This window comes from Orussus abietinus, unplaced genomic scaffold (genome assembly GCF_000612105.2).
Source record: "Orussus abietinus isolate OABI.00-Male unplaced genomic scaffold, Oabi_2.0 scaffold78, whole genome shotgun sequence".
NCBI classification, from domain to species: domain Eukaryota; kingdom Metazoa; phylum Arthropoda; class Insecta; order Hymenoptera; family Orussidae; genus Orussus; species Orussus abietinus.
In genome coordinates this window covers 196,881-217,747 of record NW_019394353.1, presented here as the reverse complement: position 1 = coordinate 217,747, position 20,867 = coordinate 196,881, and the positions used below count along the sequence as shown (strand labels likewise).

Here is a 20,867-nt window from a genome sequence, read left to right as displayed (position 1 = left end):
AGGCTAAAGTTTCCTACGACAAAGTAAGGAAAATTTAAACGTCGTATTTACACGTTTAATCGTACTTAGCAATATCGTACCTCCAACAAAAACTTTAACGTTCCTTCGAGAGAAACAAAAATGCCTTCGCATTCCGCGTTAATTATAATAACTAGAATCCTTTCGGAGATGCCGAATGCGACGTTACCCAGACAATATAATTTAACTGCAATTAATCGTGGCATCGAAATAACCAATTATGCGGTATGCAAAATTGCACGGGCATTTCGATCGGTGCGTATATTAATTGCCAGGAATCAAGAAGTGTGTAAAACGTTTCTGATATTACTGTTTTATCTACAAACTCGTAACGAGGTACGGTGAACATGTCTCGTTCGTATCAAGTGTTACTTACTGTACACAATTGAGACTACAAGTTAAATAAGTAGGTAATCGGTAATACATAACGGTATATTATGAATAATCGTTACTAGCATATTTATATATTTATATATAAATCACAGAGCCTTATATAAATTGAAAATGTGTCGCGGATCCGCGAAGCGCGAGTCGATGCCGAAAGGAAAGAATTCGTCCCCAAGAATTATTCTCACGGATACATCGAAACCAAAGTACGCAACGAGAACTACCTAAAGTATTAAAACGTCAATCCCATTGTAATTACAGTTCCCCTAAAACGTAACCGTCCCTAGATTAATGTAAAATCTTCTCAACAGGATAACGCTATTGCTACAACGAGTCAACAATTTCTTCAAGGAGGGGAAATAACAAGAAATATAATTTCAACCGCACGTTCAATAGGAAATGGCTCCACGACAACGAGAGAGACAACTAACCTTCGATCTTCGTGGAAGAGGAAATCCATGGGAAGGACGCGACTCGATAGTCAATGAAAACGACGAAAACTTCGAGACTGGCTGTCGTCGACATTTTCATGCGGTATATAATGGCTCTGCAATCGATTTCTCTTTTTTTTTCTTTCCGTATCCGTATATCACCCTTCATATTAATATACGCTAGTTAGTTTAACGTAACGCTAATTAACGCGACTCGGACGGGTGGTGGTGCGCGTATTTTGGATTTACCTTATCATCGGTACTACTTCCGGATTTAATATTGAAAATTGAGCCCAGCGATTGACATCACGCAACATTTACTTTCGACGTTTTCCCCGTTTCCTTTTTTTTTTCTTTCCACCTGCACCTCGACGTACCGACGTCCGAGCCGAACCGATTAGCATCATTTTCTGAGTATAATCACGTTACGATAAGTATTTTTCACATAATAGTACACATCCACGTTTGGAATATTGGCGCTTTTGCAGGTGCGCAAGTCGATGCATGGCAGTGAACTTATTTTAAAAATCGCAATCACTCGCACGATGGAACGATCCAAACTTCTTAAGGCTCAACCCATTTCGTGTCGACGAGTTCAAGATGGCCGTTGACTCGAACCTAGCTATGCAAGGATAACCGATCGGCATGGATTCCACCCACGATATCGAGACTGGTGCCAGAGGCACGTCCTTCGAGTTCGTTCGTTGATCGGCAAGTCCTTTTTTTTTTCGATCATTCCAAGGGGTTTATAGTCCCTTCGGGACTCTCTCTTTCTCTCCTAATTCGGTATTCGTCGGAAGCTGCGGTGTTGGATACGCTTTCGAAAAGCGGACACCTCCGATTAATTTGAAACGGAGGTATCCGCTTTTCGGAAATGCACCCGCGGTGTTTAGAATTCTCGTTTGCGGGATGCGAAACGCAGGAAAGGACTTCTTTTCCGAGGCGCGAACCGATAAAGTCGCGAAGACGGGGTGCTTGCATATTTAATTCGAGCCAGGGTACTTGCACTTGCGTCCCGCTATATAGTGAGTTTATAAGCTTATAACAATTGAAAAATGGATATGCTAGCATTACTCGGCCCGCGGTTATTGTACAGCCATTGCGTGAACCAAAGACAATCCGTCTCTCCTTTTCTCTGCACCTCGTATCGTTTCTTCCAGTTTTTGCGCGGTACTCGTCGGACTCGTTAGCTCGCAAGTACACCGCTATCGTCTAATCGCTATGCCTAGCCTAGATTAATACTCGTAATGTAAAGTCCGATAATACTATAATGCGAGGAAACCTACAATTAGCATGTTTTCAGTTCAATAGCGTTATTGCCTTTCTCACTGATTCCGTGTGACTTGGATAGCCTATAAGTAAAAGTCTCTCTCTTCCTCCTCCTTCTTCTTCTATTCAATTTCCTTCGTCTCTCGTTACTCGTACTCGCTACGCTAAACGTTACGTTACCTATACGTTACGACATCTTTCCCGCCATGTCGGTACAAACACGTCGTATTATTTATAAATTGGTTCAGAGAATCGTAAGCGCACGGTGAGAGGTTGCACGAGGTTCCTCGACAATTAATCGGTGCGAGTTCTGCAAAACATTCAATGTTAATTGCGGGGGAAAAATATCGTTCTCACTAAGGAAATTAATCGGAAAGTTCCTTTCCCGGACAACCGAGTCATTCTACCGAGTAATGTAAGATCATTAAAAATGTGCCGAATAACGATACCGTACAAACGGTTAAAGTACACAATTATATACACCTATGTACATATAAGGGAAGGTTTTCCGAGTAACTGAAAACGTGAAATACACCCAAAGGTCCATTAGCGCGGTCCGACAAAAGACAACGTTTCCTTGCGAATCACGCGTGAATCCACCTTCACGCGTGCACCGTCCGGCGTTTACGACGAGAGCGATCGTCGTCAAGTTTGAAATTTAGAGTCCGAACTAAACGATGGCACAACTGAATCTGCCCTTATCCGGGCCCGACCGAGCACCATGAAGCTTAGACGAAGAATAGAACACTTCCTCGACGTTCCCGCCCGGGTCGAAAACCTTCCCTTACACCTACAAGTCTTTCGCTCTCGCCCGGGGGCCGGGCCCGAATCGAGCCGAGCGACTCGCCGTAAAAAAGGCTCGCGTCCCCGAATAATTTACACAGCCCCTCCGAATTACCGCTAATTATCTACAGACGGCCACGACTATCTAGGGGTCTCGTAGTCCGGTCGTAGTCCGGTCGGGGGTCCCTCCTGGAGCGGGTAGGCACTGACTCTCAGCCGCGTGGGGCAGGGGGGGCCGGGGCCCCGGGGGCGCCCTTCCGGAGGAACCTGGCGCAGGCCTTGCCGCGCTCCACGATCATCTCGCAGAGGTGGTGTTCCAGGGTGAAGCCGCTCGAGCTCAGCAGCAGCGCCATCGCCAGCGGCCTCCTCCTCCTCGCAAACCTCCCGATATTAAGTGGAATTTCCCATTGTCAGACACCGCTGCTCGGAAAGCGTGGCGGGGGAAGCGGGGGCGGTGGCCTCTCCGGTTGAGCGGGTGCGCCGGAAGAGGACTCGGAGCCAGCTGCAAACACAACTGTTGGCCACCGTTAATCTTCCGCCCGCGAGGCCCGGCTCTCTCCCTCTCTCTCTCTCGGGAAAGGCTCAAGGGGGGAAAGAGAGGAAGCCGAATATGGATCCCCTCGTGACCGAATGTTGTCTAAGAAGCTCTCTACTTATAGACTTTTCCGAGGGACGTTCCCCAGGTGGATCGCGTCGGGACGGCGCAAATCGGTTGTCGAAGCAGGAATCGCGTCTTTGACAACGGGACGAAGCAACCAGATTTCCGCCGTCCACTTTTTAAACGAGGGGAATGTTCTCGCTCGAGCACGGCACATAGGACAAGACAAGCCTCGACTGTACACGTAGACGTTATCCATGCGCATCCAGAGCTTACTCTACTCATGCGGCGGTTTATCCCTAGCTCTGTTACTTTATCCGTTTCAGCCTGTTCGGTCTCTCGAGACGTTTTCTGTCAGCTAGATTTCGCGGACGAATCGTTTTGCCGGACCTCGAATTACAGAGAAAAAAAAAAGGGAATACAAAGACCAGGGGCTTCGGGTGCACCTTTCCTCGGCCGAGTGTTTACTTACCTAAGTAATGATTTGAATTCCCTACGTTCGAGGTTTCCGGTTTCGCAGCGGGTCTAAGAGAACATTCGCGAGGCTCTCGAACGTTTCTTGGATTCGGTTCTCCGCGACTTTGATATCAACTTGCCTTGCCTTAAAGATGTCGTAAAAAAAGTTTTACGACAAACCGAGGTAGTATTTTATGATCACCGGAATCGTTCTCTTCCATGGCTCCGAGTTCTTCGGGAACGGAGTTGGATGGAATACCGTTTCAAATAGCGTTTCGTTGGGTTTGTCCGGAATTTGCTGGGCAAAGTTGTTCTTGCCCGTGGAACGCAACCCTTACTCGTTACCAGTCGCACTTTCTACGGAGAGGAGGATACTTACACTGCAGTTAGTGCTTTTCTCAATTATCCGGCGAATTCCGGGGTATCCTAATGCATTAGAGTTACATGTTTATGCCGAGGTGAGGATAAGACGGTTAGACAATGGGGATGAGATCGGCCCGAAAGATCTTCGTGAAACGCGGAAGCGAGGTGCACGGTGGGGAACGGATTGTGCGAACTTAGCTGCCCTGAGAAAATAATTTCACCGAACCAGAGAAATGATTTTCTCAGGGTAGACGAGGGCGTCGATTTTCCCCGAGATGAATTCAATTCCGCGTTTCTAAATCTCGGTGAACGCGAGTGCAGGTACTGTCCGAGAAACTACCAATTGCGCCCGAGACCCGCGAGGGATCTACAAATAAACGATTACCAACGTACGGCGCACATCGAGAGATCATTAATGACATGCGGAAGTATGTGATAGGTAGATTTTGCAGCACGTCGCAAACAATTCCACTAGAGATGACGGATCGCTGAAGCATTTGCTCGATCCCAAAATGCGGAACAAGGTGACGGGGTTCCCGCCGTCGTCAAAGAACAAATCCACGCTGAGAAAGAAAAGTTTCATCGAACCAGAGAAATATTTCTTTCGTTCCATGAACTTCTCTTCTCGGTGAAGGAGAAATCGGTAAAGCGACCCTACGTGGTTCTAGTTCTCTACTTCTACGGGGGAACGTTACCAACTATCGTACGTGGCCTAGGGAAATTCCGGCGTTCCGTGCCCTTGAATTCCTCTTACGATGTTCAAGAAACGGTTTCGGAAACGAAGGGTGAAAAATTGGGGGTTGCCCCCCGAGGGACAAAAGTAGTCTACGTCTCTTATCACGGGACGAGAGACAAGGTTGACACTCATCCGATCGCAAGAAATGGGCATGCACTAACAATGTACAAGCGGAATACGAGGGAGAACTGTGATACGTGCTGGAAGAGTGGTGGTTTAAGGTGGGGCGAAAGTAGCGTCAAAGAGATCTCGATTAAGTTTTCGGATGCCACTTTCGCATCCCCTTAACGTAAAGGGACCGCGACTCGACCGGCCGATGTTCTTGGCGACCGACTCGGTTATGCAAATTGGAGTCGGTCGCAGCTGGTCCGGCAAAACAAAGGAAACGAGGACCAGCTCGCCGGGGAAATAAGAAGAAACTAGCTATCCGGGACACTTGGGTGCATGCTACAGCTACAGCCAGGTCTGAGGAATTGTTTGCCTTGTAGCGACGGAGTTGGTGATGGTGATGGGTGATGAAGGGTGATGCTGGTCAGGTTGACAGGCCTTACATGAATCTGGATGTGGCTTCTCCTCGGCCACCACCAGGGCTGCACTCTCTGCCGGTGGTATGTGTCCCTCTAACGCATTCACACAGTTTAGCATGCTCCTGGAAAACATCACGCCACGTGTCCAAATCTCCACTTCTTCAAACGCAGCCATCGAGCTGTCTTTGGCCCACCTTAGTCTACCGAATCCGTTCTCGGGAAATACGTATCCCTTTAAATCGACCGTTCGCGTATGAAGGAAAAAATACGAGTCGAATCGAACCGCGATCGCAGCTCCGATGAAAACGATTCCGCCAAATTAATCTGCAACGCCATGCATCGTACCAATTTCTTCCCCATGAAATCATAGATACGCACGAATACCCCAAAGACAAGTTCAACAGTCTACAGGTAACGCAAGTTGGACAATTTTTATATCACCTCCTGTGCACACAAGAAATAAAGTACGTACGGTATAAAGTACATAAAATAAAATCGAAAGAAAATAGAAATATATACATATGTATGTAACAGTACAGAGGGAAATCTTTAGGCTCACAACGACACGTCTATGGGACCGTCAGATCAGACTATAACGAATACGACATTCTCAACGGAGACACTTGGAATCATGCCCTTAATTCTCGACAAACGATCGACTCGATACATCGGGGACCGACAATGCATTTCACAGTTTCCATCGGATTCGCCTCTTCAAGGGTGAATAGCGTTCCTACATCCTCTACGTGCTGCAACGAATCTCTACCCTGAGAAAAAAAATCCATCGAACCAAAGAAATACTTTCTTAAATCAAATAATTACAAATGATTCTCGTCGTCCGGAGGGTGCCAACAACTCGTGCGATGGTGGAAGTAATGAGCCAAACAAAATTATACATACGTACGTAAACGAACGGATTTATTGTACAACGAGGAGTACCAAACGTCGCTGGTAATGCCGAAATATTCGATAAAGTAATGTCGCGAGAGCACCGAGGAAAATTACTGAAATTTCTAGACTCCAGCAAAATTGATTTAAAAAATAGAGAATGATTTTTTCTCTCAGTGTAAGGATGACAGTGCGATCTCGTGGTAGACATAATCTAGAAGACCTGAACGTATTTAAAATAAATCTCGCGGTAACGATAAAAAATCGGTTCGACCTGATAATGAACGCCACTAGAGGCTCGCTATCGAGGAAACGTCGTCTTGATTGAAATTCTGCCGAGGATGAATAAACTAAGATTTATCGGTAGCGCGATTATCGTTGGTAGTGCTGGCATCTGATAAGACGGTCTCCTTGCTACAGTTAGTGGCGAGCTCCTCTTCCCTGAAATATAACAATGTTACATGGCGATGCCTCTGCTTTCTTTTTCTACTCCGCAGGAAAGCTTCGCCTTCTCTTTTGCTCCCTTCTAAGGTGCAGAAAAATCGATAACACCCAACCAACATTTTTTTTCTCAGCGTAACCTTCATCCACGGAAGCGATTTTCCGGCGGAAGTAAAATAAAAGTAACGACATTGGGACGAATATATGTTAAACGGGTGTTTCAAGAAAAATAGATTAAACCATAAATTCTACGATGGGGGATGGACGACGATTAAAACGTTCAATATCCGACATCGCGCCTACTCGTCGCTCTAATTTTCGTCATCTGAAGTTCGATTTTTCCTTAGTCCTCGAAAATCTCTCGTTAGTAGCGCTTTTAACACGTTTGTTTTAACAATAACATGCAACTGCACACGGCGCGTATTCTCATGCCAACCATAACACGAAACCTTAATAAATGTCTCTCACCTAATTGCCCATTTAAACGGACTAGAAAGAACATGCGGTTAATTGCAAAACTTCATACAATCCAGTACTCCGAGCTGTTACATAATTCTTTGAAATTCGATTTCGATCCCTCGAAAAGTCATTCGAATAAATTACGTAATAGCCCCGAAGACTTTACAGAAACTGTGAAATGTATCTTAAGGAATGAAAATAAAAATGCTATGGCGTTACGGAGAAAAGTTTGGACGAGGAGTCAACTTCATGCACTCGTTATTTGACTTTCTAGAGATATCGCGATTGCCTAACAAGATACTTCGCAAGAGCTCAAGTAAAGAGATAAGTAGCATGCCACAATTTCTTAAATCCTGCCGCCATTACAATTTCCATACTGAGATACTGATCGCATAAAAATTCCAATCACCCCGCGATGCAATTTATTAAAGCTGAAAACTTGCAGTTTTGTTAATTCAAAACATGACCAGCATCCCACTTATCAATTGCTCCGAGATTAGTTTCAGCAGATTTTTGTTACGTAACGAGCTTGAGCATCTGTCCTTAATAATTAAGAAACCATTATAATAAGGCACTTTGAGTCGATGATTTTTTTACAAGTTTTCCTTTAACAGCGACTTCGGCATGGACATCATATCGATACCATTTCAGAGTTTTCTTGTGCGTTATCCCCACCGCTGCAACGAAACATGTCACCGTTAAATCTGCTTGGAAGTAATCCCTTTCTTGAGCAAGTCTAATCGATTTCCTTCAATGGCACATTTCCATGCTTCCAAAAATCGTTAAAACTGTATAAAAGCCTTCGAAAACGTCAACTTTATATACCACGACTCACCCATATAATCTGCTGTCCCGCAAACTGCTCCTGCTCCAAAAAGAAAACACGGTTTAATTAAAATTACCACGCCAACAAATCCAGAACACTGACTAACATTCAACATGTACGCCCTAAAAAAAAACCATTTAGTTGTAGTTACTACAAAAACTTGGATCAATCGATAGGAACTGTCATTACGTTTGTTCAAAGAAATCTGTGCAACTGAAAAAAATGTCATTGTTGTATTTCGCGTTTTTCGGTAACTGCAACTAAAAATTCTTTCCTAGGTAGTAAAGCTATTTTCCGGACTTGCAAACAAGTCTTGCACCGGGATCACAGTACTTTCATCCATAAGACGCCATAATTCGGCACATCGCGATTAAAAATCCTCGATTTGGCCGAATTTGCAAAATACGATAAAGTCTAAATCCACGTGAATGAGAATTTTGAGATTATGAATTGACCGAGCGGAATTTAATTAATCCCAGGCCCGGGCACGAACACTAATTACTACTTCTATCCCCGCCGTCACATCGCTACTGTCACAACGACAACCACAACATCAACGGAAGCAGAATGCATTGCAACACCAAGGGCAATGCGAGTCCTAGAGCCAAGAAAGAAGGTGTGCTTCTCGATGGAAATGAGATGGAGGAAGCAGCTCAGGAACCCGTGCACTGAGCGAAATAATTACTTTCCAGGCGAGACGAATTACCTACGACCCTCGAAACGTTTCTAGTCGAAGAAATTTCTCGACTCCAGTAGAATTGATTTTGTAAGAGCCACCGGTGTTTGGATCCCAAATGATGGTATCGTATGACAACTATCGAGTGGACGCGATCTCGCGAATGAATTTCGCCCAAACGTCGAAAGGGCTCCATATAGAAAGGGTTAACCGGCCGACTCGTCGGCGAAGAGATTCGAGTCGAGCCTCCGGATTCGAGATCGATCGTCACGGGCTCCCAAATCGCCAAAGGTGGAGACGGAGGGGCTCTAAACCCGAACCCAAGGGGTGGACCAACGGGGGAACATCCATTTCTGGAGCTGGACTAAACCCCGCCGACATAATCAAGTTCGCAGCGCCTCACCCAGGAGTCTTCGGGATTCATTCGGGGATCCCAGCAAAGCATAGCGGAGGAGGGACGACCAATGTCTCGCAGTCCATATGCGTCTCGGGGGCATCAAAGCTGACGCCACCCTTCTTCAACCATCCGAACGTTCGACCCGTAATGTACCTAGAAGATTTAAACAGTGATTACAAAGTTCCGGCATCCAGGAGGAACGGCGACCCTGGAGCGGAGTTCTCTCTCGTGAATCGGCTGCTGTTGCCGGAGAACCTCGTTGGCTATGAATTTCGGAGTTACCTAACGATCGGGAGGCGTCAAGGGGATCCGAGGGGTCAATCGTTCGTGAGACTTATCTCCGAACTGGGTATACCGAATCGTTTAGCGAAGGGACGTGGAAACGTTCTCGGCCCATTCGAAGCAATTCATAATCTCAGTTCTGCACGTCGGTCCGTGATCGGTCCCTTGGTTTGCTAGTCTACGTCTACTGGACGGCACTGTACCCTCTCGGAAGTCGCGGCTTTACCTCCGACTACAACGTACCTGTCGTTGGCATGCCTGAACAAGGCAAGAATCTCCTCGAAGGTCTTGTTTTTGGTCTCAGGAACCTTCTTGTACGTGAAGATCCAAAAGAAAGCTAGGAATGCACTGAACGGTAGGAACGTGTAGTTTTCAAGGCTGGTCTGGAATAATAAAAAAGACGACCCTCGTCGTTAAATACTCAACGCACCGCCTCAATTCTTTGTCGGATAAATTTTTTAGCCCGAGCCTTTCCCGAGTGCGGAGTCACGCGAGGGTAGGAAGGAAGATTTGGCGTACCTTCATGCTCGGGAAGCCGATGCCAACCAAGAAATTGGCCATCCAGTTGATGAGCACTGCGATGGACATGGCGGCAGGCCTGGGGCCTTGCGAGAAGAGCTCGGCCGTGATCATCCACGGGATGGAACCGGGCCCCACCGCGAAGAACACCACGAAGCTCAGCGTCGAGACCACCGACAGGTAGGACATCCAGTCGATCATCTCCTGCACGTAACCGAAAAACTCCTATCAGGCAGTAGAAACGTGTTCTCCTTTCCTGAGCAGCTGGAGGAGTCTCAGGAGCGAACCAAAGTCAGTCATTCCATTAAGTGTGTTCGTGACCGTGCATGCAACGTGCCGCTCAACCCTGTATAAGGTGGTAACGTTAACGTGAGAGAGATGTAGAGCGATGCCGGGATTTCGGTGCCTCGCTATTTACAATACGGTCCACTCCCTGGAAAGTACCGGGTCACCCGGGCCCAACAATTCGGAGATATTGGACATCGAATCCTGCATTTTTATGGCCATCTCCGAATCGTTTGCCCGCAAAAGTGCTCCGGGTAGCTCCCTGAGAGGGCTTGGCTAGAAGCGGTGAGTATTTCACTTGCGACTTGACGGAACACAGCGAGTGCCAGGATCGTTTTCTTGAGACCTCGATCACGTCGTTCTAAGTGGACCAAGTCGATCGTTTCGGTAGTTTCCCTTCCACTTTTCGAACCAAAAAAAAAAAAATGGAAATCCATCTAAGCAGGTTTACCGAACAATTTCCCACCCAGTTACGCTCGACTATTCCCCTTTCAACGAGATTAACAGGTTTGAGCAAAGTGGAACCAAGTCTAGTAACAAATGCAAAAATTGCGTATCTCCTCCAGACAGTCACGAAAGAGGTCAAGAGTCGTGGGAGGGAGGGGGAGGGGAGAAAATAGTCGAATAAGCAAATTAATAAAACACCATGCAGCTGCATGTTCAATCGTTGACGTTTTGTTTCAACTTAAAGGAAGGTAAAGGGAAGACTCTACCGCAAAGTAACCGCAAGCAGAAGCACCCAAAGGATATTTCCCTAGGAAGTTGATACGGTGGAGGGGAGGATAAAAATTGAGCAAAGTGCAATAAGATTGAAAATAAGACATGCAGGCGGGGGGAACGACGACTTAAGATATATGGATGTGCGAGAGACAATTAAATCGAGGATATTCGAAGCAACGAGTAAGTAGAGCAACGTTATTTTCTCACAGTTGGTGCAGTGCCGCACTCGAGCTGTGAACAATGTGTTAAATGCACCCTGTGCCAAGCTGGATTGTCACACGAGATATGTCCAGAGATGAAGCATAAGAACTCGCTATATTTACAGCACTTACAGTAGCTCTCCTTAAGGTGATATGAAAGGGTCATTCGATACATACGGAATGCCCCTTTCGTAACCCCTTAAATCAACGTATTCCAAACTCTGACTCGTGCAACTTCTGCCGTCGGACTTCGAGAAATACGATTTTTTGAAAAGAATTTAAGGATCTTGAGAGAGAGTCAGAGTTCGGGAAACATCGTTCACGTTGCTGGAGCAATCAGGCATAATTCCGTGTCGAGATGTAAGCTTCAGATCTCGCGGTGCTTTTACGTGGAAAAGCTGAACGAGTGATATCTTATCCCTACTCGACATTACAATCTATCGGAGCTTTCTCTTCAGTAAAGAACTTTCGAGCGGTAAACCGAAAGCACCAGGTTAATTGTGTAAACAAATCCAACCTAACGTTAATGATATATGATATACGGTTCAACGAGTCGAGGGGGAACGATATTTAATTACCGAATATCCCGAGAATTATAACATTCATTTATGACATTCGATCCTTGCGATTGTTCGCGTATCTTGAAGTTTCACGGTATCGCCTCTCTCGACTCGTTAAAATACATTTCGATAAGGCACTTCGAGTGCAAGTTCGGACCAACCTTTATAAGAAACGAAATGGTGATGAATATGGAAAAGATGAACATGCCACCCAAACCGTAGAGGTGCAACGTTCTCCTCCCGGTTCGGTCCATCAAAGGAATGGAAACGAGCGTCATGCAGACCATAATGGCGCCAATGCCGATGGTCGCGAACTTGGCGTTTTCATCCGTCAGCCCGGAGCTGGTGAAGAGATTAGTCGAATAGTAGAACACCTAGAAGAAAACGAACGAATGGTAAATGTAACATAAAATGTCGCCTAGCAAGATCCCGTAATTTCGAGCTCACAGCATTGATCCCCGACAGTTGTTGCGAGAGCTGCATGACCACCCCGATGACCAGCGGCTTCCTCAGGGTGGGGCTGCAAATAAGTTCCCTCATCGAGATGGTGGATTCGGCCTGTTGGGCCCTTTCTTCGGCCCTCATCTCCTCGATATCCTCCTCGACTTGGTTGCTGGCCCTCAGCCTCCTCAGCGCCTTCCTGGCCTCCTCCTCCCACTGCTTCGTGATGAGCAAATACCTGAAACGCGCGGCTCGTAAATCCCTCGTCGAGTTTCCCTTCCCACGGGTGCCTTGGGAAACGAGGCAAGAAAGACGTAATTCCGCGATCGGAACATGGACCGAAAGGTGTGTAAAGTGAGCCCGTTACCTCGGCGATTCCGGACACATGGGAAGTAGCACTAGTTGCATGACGGAAGGGCCGACGGCTAATCCTAAGAGAACGGGCCAGCCCTCGTTTGTACCAAGAATTTGCTCGATGCCCAGCACCTGGGAGATCAAGAGGCCCACCGTAACAGCGAGCTGGTTCATCGTGCCCAGGCCACCTCTCAGGTTCAGCGGTGCTATCTCCGATATGTACATGGGGACCAGCGAGGTGTTCAGTCCGCAGTTGACGCCGATGATGAACCTCCCGAAGAACAGCATCTCGTAAGAGTGCGCGACCTTGGTGCAACCCATCAGACATGCCCCCACGATGCCCAGCACGTTGTTTAGCAGTAAGCCCCCTTTTCTGCGGGATTTGGCAAAAAAGTCACGGTTACGGACACCCGGTCTCCTGGCTCTACCTCGACCCAGCCGGAAACCACGTGCCATTGCCACGTGCCTTACCTGCCAAATCTGTTGGCAATGATGCCTCCACTGATACCACCGAGCATTCCGCCGATGGCGAATATGCTCACCGCCACCGAGTACAACGTCTTGGCGGAGTCGTCCGAGATGTCCTCTCCATACCTGTCCTTGTACACGTCCTTCATGAAGTTCTCAATGTTCTGCAAAATTTGCGGAAAAAATCGAGTCAACGAATGAAATCCCCGCTGAGGCTCGGAAGAGGTTGAAAAATATTGGGAGGTACTCACCACTTCCGGCGCGTTGATCACTCCCGTGTTGTATCCGAATTGCAGCATACCTAACATCGACGCCAGAATCGCGTACGACAGGAAAAACGTTAACCCCTGAAAGCAAGTTGCACGAGTTAACGTCGAAGACGTGGGCAAAGATGCAGGACATCTAGGAAAGGAAAAACGAAATTAGGCATTCCGTTGTCCGGTAAAATCAACAAAGAAACGATTCCTCCGCTCGAAGCGCTCCCTTTCATCCCCCGCGAAATTCCGCTTCCCTCTAATCTCATCGCGGCATATTTCCCACGGTGGAAACGCGACGAGACAGCGGATCAAACGGAAGGATCCGAAGGAGAACGGCGAGAGCTCCGAGCGAGTCGAGAACGAAAGGTCACTCGAACCCTCCGGGTATCTCGGTTTCCATAGACAAATCATAAAACATCAGGAGTTAAAAAATAAAGGAGGAAGTGGTTCAACCGAAAGGGATCGATCGGCCAGGGACAAAGTAAAATAACGCAAAACAACAAAATTCCACCGCTTTATTTCGAAAGGGAAACCGTAGAGTCAATTAACGCTAACAATGACAAATGAATCGGCACAAACTGAAGGCGAAGCACAAGTCGTACGTAATCACCCTGAGCAAAAATTACTGGTTGGCTGAAAAAAAAAAATATTACACCGTCATCCGCGTCATACATAATTGCAGGAAATAATTATTTTCTTCGGAAGGATCGATATCCTCGATTTATAGGAATTTTCTATACGTTCGTTTGGACTCGTCCTCGATCGTAAGACATTCTTGTCGCAGGGCATATTTCTTCCAGTGGAGCAAGGTTTTTTTTTTTTCTCAGGGCAGGTGGCCGAGAAAGTGCGCCAACTCGAGTGCATAAAAAGGAGACAACTTATACAGGGAAACCGGGCCAAAGGTTGCGATAAAGAACAAGGAATATCTAACGGCGAGGTGTACTCGAGGAGTCGATATCACCTGCTCTAGGAGGCGAAGTTTCCGTCGATGCGAGTGCTCCTCCAAACGATCCACGTATTCCCTCAGCTCCTCTATCTCCTCCTTCACCTGCTGCACCGTATCCAATTCGTGCTGCACATCACGAGACGCGATCGTTACGCAATCGGTCGCTCTACTTCCAGCCCCTCTGCGTGCACCGAGAAAAAAGAATTCATCGAGCCGGAGAGACGGAACGACCTCTCCGGTTCGATGGGATCTCCTCTCGGTGTACCTTTCGGCGAGGGAGGTGGTTGCCGTTGACTCCACCTCGCGGCGGACGTACCTTGATGGCCACCATATCCCGCTTGACCTCGCTGACCTCGCTCTGACAGGACTCGACGCTCTTGGTGAGTTCCTGCAGCTGGGTCCGAATCTCGCAGAGCGCGACGGTGGTCTCCAGCTGGCGGTCGCCGCGCTGTAGCTCGTCCAGCTTGGCGGTCAAGTTCATACTCATCACGCTGACCTGTTTTTGCAAACTGCGCAGAGACACGCTCGCATGTAGAGAGTCCTCGATTCGGAAACGAACGGTAGCGGGGGGCACGGCGACGTTTCCCGAAAGGGCCGGGGTCCGACCCCTCCGGGAGGGTGGCCCCCGGTAGATCGGTACCGACACAGAGACAAGATACAGATGGCACTAAAAGCATGTCAATAAGTGTGTCCCGGGTGCCCCGGGTGTCGGGTGTGGCGCGCGAGGCGACGGCGACGGCGGCGTCCTCGCGCGCCGCGCCGCAGGGAAGGCGGTTGATGTATCAAAGGCGCGAGAAAGACGGCTTGCAAATGCGATCGGGAGTGACAGGATGAGCGGCGAGAAATGAGGGGACGAATGAAACGACGGAGCGGGGGTGACAGAGAGAAAGAGAGAGAGAGAGAGAGAGAGATAGAGATAGAGATAGAGATAGAGATAGAGAGAGAGAAAGAGCAGCGATGACGTCGGTATGTACCTGGGAGGTAGGGAGACCATGGCTGTGTTCCGAAACTACGGTAGCCTCTATGCCTCGCCCCTCTCTCGCTCCTCTTGATTCGCTTTCCGTCCTATTCCCTCTGAGATTACTAGACTGACCTCGGTCAACGCGCTACGGGTACGTACGTTGCGCTCCCCATCGATATCCAATCAATGACGCGGACGTCTTGCCGTCAACTGGTCCAACCAAACCGGGGGACGCGTGCGGAGCTCTCGACTCTGTAAGCTTTACCTAGTTTGGAAACACAGTCGTGGTTCAGTCAGACATCAGAGAGCTGGATCGAGTCGCTCGAGTCGCTCGAGTTAATTAATTAACGCGCGAGTTTCCAATTTCTAAAGGGTGTCGCGTAGTGCATCGCACCATGCGACGCACCGCCAGCTTACTCACCCCTGCCTAGCTGCCCGCGTCCACAAGCGAGCTTGCAATTTGAACGGCCCATCACTTTATGCGACATGAACAGGACGGCAAAAAGAACTGACAAAAATCGGCATGAACTGCGCGTGACCGAGGGACGATGGGGTAATGCCAGGCGCCGGCACGGGTAAGCCGGCCTCCTCGTCGGCCCCCGGGTGGGCTCCCGGGTCGACTCCCGGGTCGACTCCCGGGGGCCGCGTTATCGCTCGCTTACCCGTGCGATCGGGTGTAGACGCAATGAACGACGAAATGAACGAGCAATCAGTGGTAAGCCTGCGAGCGCCGCAGCCAAGATACCCCGATCAAAGGTGTCGCGCCTGCGTACGAAAAAAATAGAGAAAGGAACCAAACGAGACCAGAGGCGTGCGCTTCGCGGGTGGACGACCAAGCCTTGCCTCGAGTCGCAGCGGCCTCCGGGACTCGAGGGTCACCCGGCGGAGTCGCGCCCGAGTCGTACCCCTCCGAGAGTCAAAGGGGTAGGTCTCGTCGGCCTCCTCCGCGGCGCGACAACCGGTGCCCGGACCCGAACGTACCTTACGAGGAGCTCCCTAAGCGTGGCTTCGTCGTCCTCTTGAATTTCTTCCTGCGTCTCATTACTGAACGCGCCGCGGCCGAATCCGTGACGCGGGGACGTGCTGGCCGAGTGGTAGAGGTGGTGTCCGTGGTGGTACCTGGGGATGGCCGAGGGGGGGTACCGGGAGTGGGCGCTGCGCCCCCTGGTCAGCTTGAAGGGGGCACCAGCCGCGGGGTACGCGAGACTCTCTCTGGACTCCCCGTGGGCAAAGCGGCCCCCATGTCGCCTGTCCACCCTGGACCGGTACGGTCCCCTCCTGCCGACGCAGTCGCACTCCTCCTCCTCCTCGTCCCCTCGGATCCTCTGCAGGTGCTGATGCTGGTGCCGGTGCTGCTGCTGACGGCGCTCCAACTCGTCGGCCCCGGAGAACCCGGAGATCTCCTCGTAGAGGCACTCCGAGTCGAGCTCCCGCACCCGCTCCACCGCGACGGCGACGTTCCACGACTGGCTTATCGGCCTGAAGCCGCGTGAATCGACCATCGTTCGTCCTGCTGCTTGGAAACGGCAGGGAACGGTAGAAACGGTCACGACGGAAGTCCGCTACCCCGCGCCCGGCCGCGGTCACTTGGAAAACCGCGATTGCGCGTCGACAAGTGCATTTGCATCCTCTTTAAGATACTTCGCCAACTTGGCGCAACGGGGTGTACCGAGGGTGGCGATCTTAAACCACCCCCGATACCGCAAGAATCCAGCCCGACGAGGGTCAATGCCTCGGGACCGATATCCGATTCTCGATCATGGTAATCCGAGGTCCGTGACCATCTCTAACCCCATTCCCCTCGCCCGTGGTCGATCTCGTCCCCCTCCAAGTTTCTTCGTTTAACCTTATCGTCCTTATCTCTTAAACGAGGGTATTTAAATACGCGGGCAAATCGGAACGTGATATTACCCGCGGCTAAAAGCAACGCAACTCGAGACGACCACGTACCTTGAAACGTTTGTTGTCCATTTTGCGTTCTGCTACGACTCGCGACTCCTTCGGTCGTTCTTACCCCAGCGAGGCGTCGATCGATCGCGACCGCTTATCGGCTGGACGTTTCGATCCTCGGCCATGCGACGATAAGGGGAGCCCACGTGGTCGGCGTAGAAGAGGATCGCCCCGGAACCGGAAGCTGCGCCCGAGCGCCGATCGCGCGACGAACCGCCTTCCTCCGCGTCGTTAATCTGAAACCGGCGACAGATTAATCCAGCGTTATCACCTTTGAGGTGATACGAAAGAGTCATTCCATACATATACCGAAACGTCAAAAAATCTCATTCTTCGCGACTGACCGTCTCGCGGTTCTTCGGACTCGATGGCTTACATAATCACCGAGAAGCTTACAAAAGACTTTAACTGCTCCAGGGAAAATCCGCGCCGACCGTTTACGCAAGAACGTTGTCCCGATACGTTTTTATCGCGACAATAACTTTCCTTACTAAATCTGACATTTCCTTGAACGCACTTGATTTTACTGTCGCAATGCATATTTCATCGTCCATCCGTTTTCTTTTTTTTTTTTTTTCTCATGGTACGCAAACGCATGTTCTCTCTGTACGGAGACCGGGCAATCCCGATGAAAAATCCATTAACGATTGGTCGAAGAGCATCCGTCCGATTTACTCGATAAGTGGGCTTATCGTCGGACCGAGCAGCTCACGTGCTTCGTTATCCTTTGGCGAAATCCACGCTATCGATACTCCCGGGTAATAAACGCCTCGCGGAAAGTCCCGAAGTCGATATCCAGGATATCGAACGGCTCGCTCCGACTTTCGAAGAAAACACGCGAGCGCCGTAAACGGTATTAAGGTCGATTCGGACGCGTCCGTTCCGTGCCCGTGTCGGGCACGATATTTCCCCTGAACGGTCCGCGACGTCATTCCGACGCGTTAAAGTTTCATGAAGAGGTCACTCCGTGCACACCGAAGCGTTAAAAAACATTGATAAAACCGGATCATCCGAAGCTGCGGTGATTCCGGAGGTCCCGAGGATGGGCATGACACACATGTCCTCGTTTACCTACCCAGCTTTGGGGATCGGCCACGCTCGCGAGCAGACACGTCGAGTGCGCGAGGACGACTGATCGGCATCGCTTTGGCGGACCGTCACCAGGACAGGTTGCGTCCTTCTCCCTCGCCCTTTCACTCGCCCCTCCTCTGTGCCCGACGCGCCGAGTGGGGGCGCTCGCGGATCTACGCGCGTATGCGCCGGCCCGGTAATTAACGTCGATTCCTCCTCCGATGTTTACATAATCCGTGGCACTCGAATTACCCGCGCCTGCGCAGGCGCGGGTACACGTGCGCATAGCTGCGCACGGAGCGCACCAAAGCCGGAGGTCAAACGATTTACCACGTTCCCCCCACACCTAAATGTCAAACTTGGAAGTGCGAAGAACTTCTTAAGGTGTTGCGAAAAGGATACGTAAGCGTAAAAGAAAGAAAGCGATTTTGGATGTCCTAATGGAGATCTTCAAACTCCCAAGATTTGTTTTATTGATAAATGGGGACGATCGGGGATCGAGCACGACTCAGCCTATTTCGAAACGGAGAAGTTAGTCGTGGTAATTACTTATGATATGCGCCGTGTCAGTTTATGAGCGTAATCAGGGCCGTGGCTCGGTAATTACGGCGAGGTTTAGGCAGTTTCGGGCAATACAGGGGTAATTAGAAGTCATATGGCGGCATCTTTGTATAAATTCCAGACAAGACGTGGTCCTCTTAAACTCTCATCTCTATGCCTATGACGAATTTTGTTTTCCTCGGTAAAGACCCTGAACTCGATCGAGTTAAGGAAAACGATCAGGAGGCGTTACTTCACCGTGGCCTCAAGGAGGAAAAAAATAAATAAAGAACGTTATCCTCCATCTCGTCCCACTCACCGCTATAAGCCTTAGGAGATGGAATTTCTTGGACCATGGGAGACAGCTTTCCGAGGAGAAGTCAGCAAACATCTACACAGGAAGAAAAGTCTCGAGTAGATTTAAATCATCGATTTTAATCGACTGATTTATATTTCTAAAACGGGAATTTCCGTCGAGCTTCCCGCAGGGCGGGCGGAACGAGAGCCGGATCGAGATCGAGGTCGAGATCCAGCCGAAGATCGAGCGCGCCCCTCGACTTGTCCTCGCGGAGAGCCTTATCGCAAAGCCCGCGGTAAAAATACACCGATAGCACATTTTCTCCGGGACGGCGCTTCTCTAACGATTAATCGACACCTTCCTCCGGTCTCGTCCATAACGATAAATAATAATCGCATCTCGTCCGGTCGGTGCTCGCCCCCACCCATCGCGAACTCCTGCCCGTCCCTGGACCACCCCGCTGCGAACCACCTAGGGGCCATTTCCGACGAATATCATCCTTCCAAAAATCCGCCACTACGAAGAAGGTCTTGACCCCCACTAAATTTCACTTTCCATAAGAAGTGATAAAAAGGCAGAAAGATGTAAAGTTCGAAACGATTCGGTATCCCCAGCTCGGAGGAAAGTTTCCTAAATATTTAGACACTTTCGTCACACCTGGAGCGTCGACCGAAAATCCGCTCCCGTCGCAGGGGGTGGTCCCACGCGTCCAGCCGGAGGTCTAGGTCGGAACGCCCGGTCGAGCCCGAGAACACGCAGCTCGACGGATGGACGACGGACGGGCGACGGATGGGCGATCGATGGGCGCCCGGGAGGCTCGGCCCCTCGGCCCGATTGCGAGTTTTCGGCGATCGAGGGTTCGATCGGCGGAAACGCGCGGGACGAGAGGGCTCGACGGAAAGTGGGTCAGGTCTCGGTCGGGTCCGGCGGAGGAAGAGCGACCCCCTCGGCCGGGGCGGGCGTGGGCCGCATCCACGGCCGCATCGACGGCCGCATCGACGGCCGTATCGACCCCGGCTACTCACCCGCGGTCGAGCCTCAGTCGGCGCTGCGCGGGCTGGGGGGCTCGGCGTCGAGGGCGACTCCCCCGTAGGCGGCGTCCTGGGCACGACCCGGGGATACCATCGCCGAACTCGCGAGCCCGCCTGCACGGTCGCGACGCCCTCGGGACTCGAGCCGCTGCGCTGCCTAGCCGAGACTAGCCGACCGCCCGCTCGGGCGCGCCGCTCGGCGGCCGAGCCGCCGAGCCGCCGACCAATCGGCGCGCGCCGCTCCACGAGCGCCGACCAATCGCCGCCCGACCCCGGCTCCCTCGCTCCGGGGTCCGCGCCCGCTGCGCCCCCTCGCCAGGAGACGCCCCGACGCGGCCGCCCCACCCCCGGCGCGCCGCGACGCGCCGCACCGACGTCAGGCCCGTGCCAAGGAGCCGCGACCCAGGCTGATCGATCCCCGATCCCGAGACGCGTCCGCCTTTATCGTTTTTCGCTTTCCTCGTAGATGCCCCGCGGATGCGGCACTCCTTTCCGCATAGAGGACTCGGTTGCCTGGCATGCTGGCGAACCGCGTCGTCCTCGCGGGAAACCAGTTTACCTCCTTCGCGTACGCTGCATGTAAAATCCATCGGCGCGACTTCGTTCCGTTTCGTCGGGTTAACGAGTAAAATGGCTCTCGTCGGCCCTCGGGAAGGCGAGGGCGAGATTAGTCGTGGGCTCCCCGATCGCTACGGGGTGACCTGCATCCTTCGCCCCGTGCCGTGGGTT

The 20,867-nt window shown here is 50.5% G+C and overlaps 1 protein-coding gene across 20 annotated transcripts; it reads right to left on the bottom strand.

The window, feature by feature from the left end:
* Positions 1-315: 315 nt before the first annotated feature.
* On the bottom strand, positions 316-20,289 carry LOC105703503 (glucose transporter type 1). 20 transcript variants are annotated; one of them, XM_012431938.2, is made up of 17 exons: positions 20,133-20,289; positions 19,129-19,200; positions 17,199-17,434; positions 16,230-16,764; positions 14,604-14,796; positions 14,303-14,413; positions 13,336-13,431; positions 13,088-13,248; positions 12,630-12,989; positions 12,269-12,500; positions 11,983-12,195; positions 10,057-10,281; positions 9,781-9,920; positions 8,192-8,224; positions 5,593-5,690; positions 4,322-4,368; positions 3,338-3,402 (listed from the first exon to the last, which is right to left on the bottom strand). In XM_012431938.2, coding segments are annotated over exons 4-16 (2,385 nt in total). In that variant the 5' UTR covers positions 16,751-16,764; positions 17,199-17,434; positions 19,129-19,200; positions 20,133-20,289; the 3' UTR covers positions 3,338-3,402; positions 4,322-4,366. The 20 variants fall into 20 exon arrangements, with proteins under 20 accessions (XP_012287352.1, XP_012287356.1, XP_023287738.1 ...); XM_012431929.2 differs by lacking the exon at positions 4,322-4,368 and having other exon boundaries at positions 316-3,402; XM_012431933.2 differs by lacking the exon at positions 4,322-4,368 and having other exon boundaries at positions 316-3,402; positions 10,057-10,260.
* Between the last annotated feature and the right edge of the window lie 578 nt (positions 20,290-20,867).

Excerpts from the sequence above, each read along its gene's own strand:
- LOC105703503 (XM_012431929.2), bottom strand. The coding sequence starts at position 16,750 with ATGGTCGATTCACGCGGCTTCAGGCCGATAAGCCAGTCGTGGAACGTC. Across the intron at positions 14,797-16,229 it reads CTTAGGGAGCTCCTCGTAAG|TTTGCAAAAACAGGTCAGCG; the intron begins GTACGTTCGGGT and ends GTCTCTGCGCAG. Across the intron at positions 12,990-13,087 it reads ATTGCCAACAGATTTGGCAG|AAAAGGGGGCTTACTGCTAA; the intron begins GTAAGGCACGTG and ends CAAATCCCGCAG.